The sequence below is a fragment of the Nelumbo nucifera genome, chromosome 6, assembly GCF_055504915.1.
Source record: "Nelumbo nucifera cultivar China Antique chromosome 6, China Antique-T2T, whole genome shotgun sequence".
NCBI classification, from domain to species: Eukaryota; Viridiplantae; Streptophyta; class Magnoliopsida; order Proteales; family Nelumbonaceae; genus Nelumbo; species Nelumbo nucifera.
In genome coordinates this window covers 1,100,573-1,106,246 of record NC_142654.1, presented here as the reverse complement: position 1 = coordinate 1,106,246, position 5,674 = coordinate 1,100,573, and the positions used below count along the sequence as shown (strand labels likewise).

General features: G+C 40.0%; 1 protein-coding gene across 1 annotated transcript; it reads right to left on the bottom strand.

The window, feature by feature from the left end:
• Positions 1-1,469: 1,469 nt before the first annotated feature.
• LOC104609248 (pectinesterase/pectinesterase inhibitor PPE8B) lies at positions 1,470-4,815 on the bottom strand. Its single transcript, XM_010275500.3, has 3 exons — positions 4,337-4,815; positions 3,330-3,875; positions 1,470-2,460 (listed from the first exon to the last, which is right to left on the bottom strand). The coding sequence occupies exons 1-3, from the start codon at positions 4,599-4,601 to the stop codon at positions 1,763-1,765; spliced, it is 1,509 nt and encodes a 502-aa protein (XP_010273802.1). The 5' UTR covers positions 4,602-4,815; the 3' UTR covers positions 1,470-1,762.
• Positions 4,816-5,674: the final 859 nt, after the last annotated feature.

Genomic DNA, 5,674 nt, shown 5'->3' with positions numbered 1-5,674 from the left:
GAGGCAAGATCAAAGTTACTGTATCCCAGCAACAAGCCAATTAAGGGACCACAATTTAATACATGGCAATTGGCAACAGTTTACATCAAATTAAAAGGCATAAATGCATGCATGCCTATACCATTTCCTCCATCCATTACCAAAATAAATAAACCAAAGCAAAAGCATGTTTTATATATTTATTGGGTACACGTACATCCATAAATTTCATATTATTTACAGCCAACTGCTTTTGTCTATGTCATTTTTATGACAAGTTTTAATTGTCTACCTACCATTTCAATTTTTTTTAATTTTGGTTCATTGCAACCGGATCGATTGACTAAAACCCATATACACAAAGGCCTATAAGAAACGGGAACATTAACACGATACGTCCCATTGGGCATCGACTAGCCTAGGCTACGTAGTTTGTGCACCTAACCACTTGCTGCGACTTGGATTTGAATGGCCCACCCACCTCCCAACTAAAAGCTAACTCATTTAGCAATAAATGGGCTAACTTCGTTCCAAGGGCTAGGTTTAGGGGTTGTTTAGAGAGAAATATTTTTCTGCATATACAGGAGTTTTTATCTTCTTCGTCAATTCCTTCTTTTTATCGGGAATCCTAACATTCCTCGTCATCCGTAAAAATCTCAATATTGGAACTTATATGTTGAGTGTTGAGAGTTACACTGACACTGCCTGCTGGCTTCATCGTCTCTACTCTGAAATCTGAATGCCTTCTATGCTTTGGCATTTGGCCCTGCTGGGATGAGTTGGACCTACAGCCGTCAAGATTCATATAGCAATGCATATTTAATTTTGGGGGCCTGTTGTACTGAATTCAATTCCACCTTGGCGAGTTGTCACAATTATTATTATTATTTATTAGCGATTGTAGAAGCTTGATCTCTTCCTTTTCGGTGTATAACTTCTCACATGTTGCTCACCGAATTGCAAAGGTTGCTTGTTCCATTCCGACTTCCGAGTGTCTATACATTGTCTTCTGAACCATCCTTTCTTCAAGAGCCTGTTGTACTGATTTCTCCTTTGAATTAAATTAATAGATGCTCCTTTCTTAAAAATAAAAATAAAATTCTGGATAAAGAAACAACTGGCTTCAAGTCAAGAGTTGTACCCACCGTCAATTGAAGGAGAATAAAATGACTTGGATTACCTTTATGATTTTCCTTATTCTCAGTTCTCAAACATGCAAATTTATAATTGATATAGGGAAAAATCTATGGTATAATTTATGGAAACTGCTGCAACTTAAAGTATATATATATATATATATATATATAAACACTAATCGGTGATGAAATCAATAGTTACAGTGAGCATCGTTAAAGTCCTCAATATTATAAGATGTGAAAATATATTCATTTAATATGAATCAATAAAAATAAATAAATCATGTGACATTTTGATTATGATTTATTGGAATTTTAATTTAACTTGCGGTAAATATTGAAAATGCATGGTAATTCGATTCTCAACTTATTTTTTCCCGCCCTCTTAATTACTCTTGATACACATCAATGAAAAGCCCTAGGTTACAATTCTTCAATACAATAGAAATCAGAAAAGAAAAAAAAAAATACCAAATTAATACATAGGACAGCAATACATACAAGCAATTAATCAAAAAACAAAACCACGTTAATAAACTGTATCTCGATCTATCATATCGCTATTTGAGAGTGGCCTTCACCGTTTACACATGACATTAAATTATGATTAAATGTATGTTCTCTCTGGAATATGTATTGTTCATCTTCTACACCGCCAAACCTGCTGTAAATTTGACGCCGGTTGACGGCAACCATAAATTTCCGTCAATAAATTGAGCGACCGTGAAGGCACTGGCCTGAGAGGAGTTGGTAATTGCGTGGAGGCCAGGCCACTTGACTCGGCTGCTCAGACCAGCACCGGGTCCATAATTCATATATTCACCATAATAAAGTGTATCCAGAGCGAAATTTCCCTGCCACTCCAGCCACCCTTCTGGCCTTATCACATCACTCATGTATGACTGCATGAAAACTGTCCGTGAGTACTGCTTCCAAGGTCGCCCGAGGTATGTCAATGTTGAGTTCGCTGAGCCAATCAGGTCCGAGTCAGCCGACATGTTGGAGAATTGAAGCGAGAACCCGGTATTTTGGTTTGGGTCTTTGCGTCCTTGTGCGGTTATGGTGTTCTTCTGGTTGGGGAGACCCTTCTTGGCAAGGATTTGGCAGTTCTGAATGACGACGGCACCGTTGCCAAAGATGAAATCAACTGTGCCACTGATTCGGCATTCTCGGTAGAATTGGCGGAGTGAGTGGGCATAGAGGGTGTCTTGGTACCCTTTGATGGCACATCGATAATAGGCCGAGAGATCAGAATCCGATCGGAGTGCTACTGCTTGGTGCTTTTCCGGGCCTGCTGTGTTCTCAAACGTTATGTCTCGGGCTATGAATCCTTTGCCGGAGACAGCTGCAGGGCAACATAACCCACTGGTTAGCTCCACAGTCCACACCGAGTTGTTAATGACTCGAATGTTTGACTCACTGAGTCAAATGAATCAATTATGAAGTGAAGTGGAAGCAACGACACAGTGCTTTGCGTTCTTTTGACTTGCAATATCACACTAGCTTAATTAACCACGTACTTTTTGACTTTGCGTTCCAATTATTTCATGCTTTTTTGAATGTCTACTTTATATTAAAGCGTTATTTACTTTTAGGCTGTGTTTGGTTGCAGTACAAATTTATAAATAAGTCAAAATTTACACTGCCATGGCTTTGCATCAGTGCAAATTTATTTGCATTGCTGCAAAACACAGCCTTAGAGTTAATTTTCCCTTCTCTGTGGGTTGGTACTTGGTAGATTCCCCAAACCAAACGAGGAGAAAGGAGTCTATAAACTTTATTTCCGGTTTCCACCGTCCCAAACTCCCAATACTTGCAACAAAATCAAATTACTTGATATCCCTTTTGATGCTGATTTGAGATACGATCGATCCCTGGGTCGGACCCACCAAGTCAGAGGTCCCTGTCATACCACCACAGAGCACCTAGTAAGAAATGGACCCCGTTCAGCGAACGTCTTTACGTCTCTACAGGCCAAAACAAAGAGCCGATGGCCTGCTGCCTTCTTTTGGGTCCATTTCCGCGTGAAGCTTCCACACAAAGAAAAGAGGTGGACTCTATTCTCCATCAGTGGACGTCTAATCTCCAAGAAAACGAAACCACAAAACAGCCATTCCTCTACTTACCCTGGTTACCCACTTACCAAAACGTAGGATTTTACGTTAAACCCCCCCCCCCCCCCCCTCAAAAAAAAAAAAGAAAAAAAAAACTTACCAAACGTAGCTGATCTGAATGTGGTCCAACCGTCGACGAAGTTACGGCTACCGGAAATAATGGTGACGTCCATCCCATCACCCACGATCATCAGATTCCATTTCTTCTTTTTTATCTCCACATTCTCCTTATACACACCTCTCTTTACGTATATCACATACCGGCGCTCGCTATAATCTGGCGCAGCCAACACCGCATCCATCACGCTAGTGAATTGCCCAGTCCCATCTTGTGCAACAACCGCATCGGCGGACACCCCACCTGCCGGCGCCTGCAATAACCTCCGGTCGCTGCCTTTCATCCATGCAGGAAAGCCACCGCCTTCACTAACACTTTTAAGTTTCCTTCCCAGGCGGCCACCGGAGGGTATCTGGCCAAGAACTTCACTGACCAAAGACGTGACGGTGTCGAGGCTTCCGGCGACGAGACCCTTGACGAAGCTGTTGGTTCCTTCGAACCCATCTAGACATGTGTCTTGGTTACCAAGGGCCGCGCTCAGCCATGCCTTTAGATCAGAATTCCGGTTCCCAGTGCTATTATCATTACCTGTAACCAAGGTTAATTACTAGTTAATACAAGTATAACAATTTGATTATTTTAGTGCTTTTAAAATTAAGATATGATGCCGTAGATGAATAGCTGGTTGTTGTTACAGTTGATGGGTTGAAAATTATGAGCTAGTTGCTTGACATCACATCAGATAATTTGCAGATTTGCCTAGATAGTTTTGACTAGAAGCTAAAATTGACCCATATGTGTTATCGATGAAAAAAGATTTGCATGCATGGCTAGTTTTTAAGTCAAGCAAGGAAGTTCTCAGTGTGACAGTGTGTAGGGGGAGAGAGAGAGGAACTAAGTGAATAAGAACTACTAGAGGAACAAATTCCATGAATTAATGCATGAATCGAGAAGCTTAATATATGTTCATTACAGATGAGGTTCAATAAGAACGAAATATACAACTGAAAGAATATGTGATTAAGAGGAGTGAGAAATATAGAAGATACTGTTGGGGTTCTCGGTGGCCGAGAGGGTCCAGCCCAGTTCATCGGCAGAGTAGTCGAGCAGATCAACGCAGTCGTTAAGGGCATTCGACAGGCGAAAATCGTCGAACTGATTGGCGAACTTGGAAACAAGAGAGATTACTCCCTGGACTTCATCGATGGTGGACTTGAGAGTTGCTACGAAATCCGAAGGAGCAGCTGATGAGGAGTTAGTAGAAAAAGAAGAGAAGAGGTAGAGGAAGAGGATGATAGTTGGTCGGGAAGCCATTGAAGAGTGGGTTGAAGTGAGAGAAGTAATAACATAAAAGGTTTAAGATGGGAGAAGGCACTCAGGCAGTAGGCAGTTGAGAGAATAAATGCAAGGAGAGAAAGGGTGTCGGCGCGGCGGTCAGATATGACCTATTTTTGCGTGCCAGCTTAATGTGAGGAGAACTTGAACCCTCCTTTAAAGCATACTCCAATGTTCTTCTTCGGCCATTAATAATGTTATCAAGCTCATTATAAACTATAAAAATTAAGGAAAAGATAAAGTTAATTAAAGTAAACAACAGAGACTCAAAAAAAAGGTATACAAGGAAAAAGAAAGAATTATATTTGTATATTCGGTAACAATCCTTTTGCTTTATTTATTTATTTTTTTTTAGATCATGATTCATGAAAGGTATAGTTTTTTGGATGGCTCGGCAGGACCTGTGTACAGACTTAGAGGGAGCTCTCACCGACAAGTTTACTTTGTGGGGATGGGGAGAGTAACTGAATGAATATATACAAAGAATTGATTTATAAGTTACCTTGTTGACGAGTATTAATCTATGAGACTATGACTATGTATTTACCGTATAATCCAGGCAGGCATGATGTTGATTGTGTTATGCAAACCAACTTGCGTTGGGTTGAATTCGATCGATCGAGGCAACCCTTACCTTGATTCGACTTCCAACAACTTTAATGTCATGAATGCCTCATATATATCTTTTCTTCTTCTTTTTTTTTTTTTAATCTTGAGCTAGGTTGATTAAGTAAACTGTAAATAGTAGCAAAGCCTAAAAAAAAAACGTAAATAGTGACCAAATTCACACATACCCATGAAGAAGCGATGTGTGAATATATAATCCTGCCTATAGGATCCTAGAGACATTCACAAATTAGCGCCATCACGTATTGGTAGCACCATTAACTTTGGGTGTGATCGAATTGGATCGATGAGGTAGTCCAATGTCTCAATTATAACCAAACCCAAATTTTCTATCCCTATTTTGAAACTCTAATTAATCATAATACACTAGAACTTCCCTGATTAGCAAGGAAAGCTTCTTTTTTTTCCTAGCTGAGAAATTATTG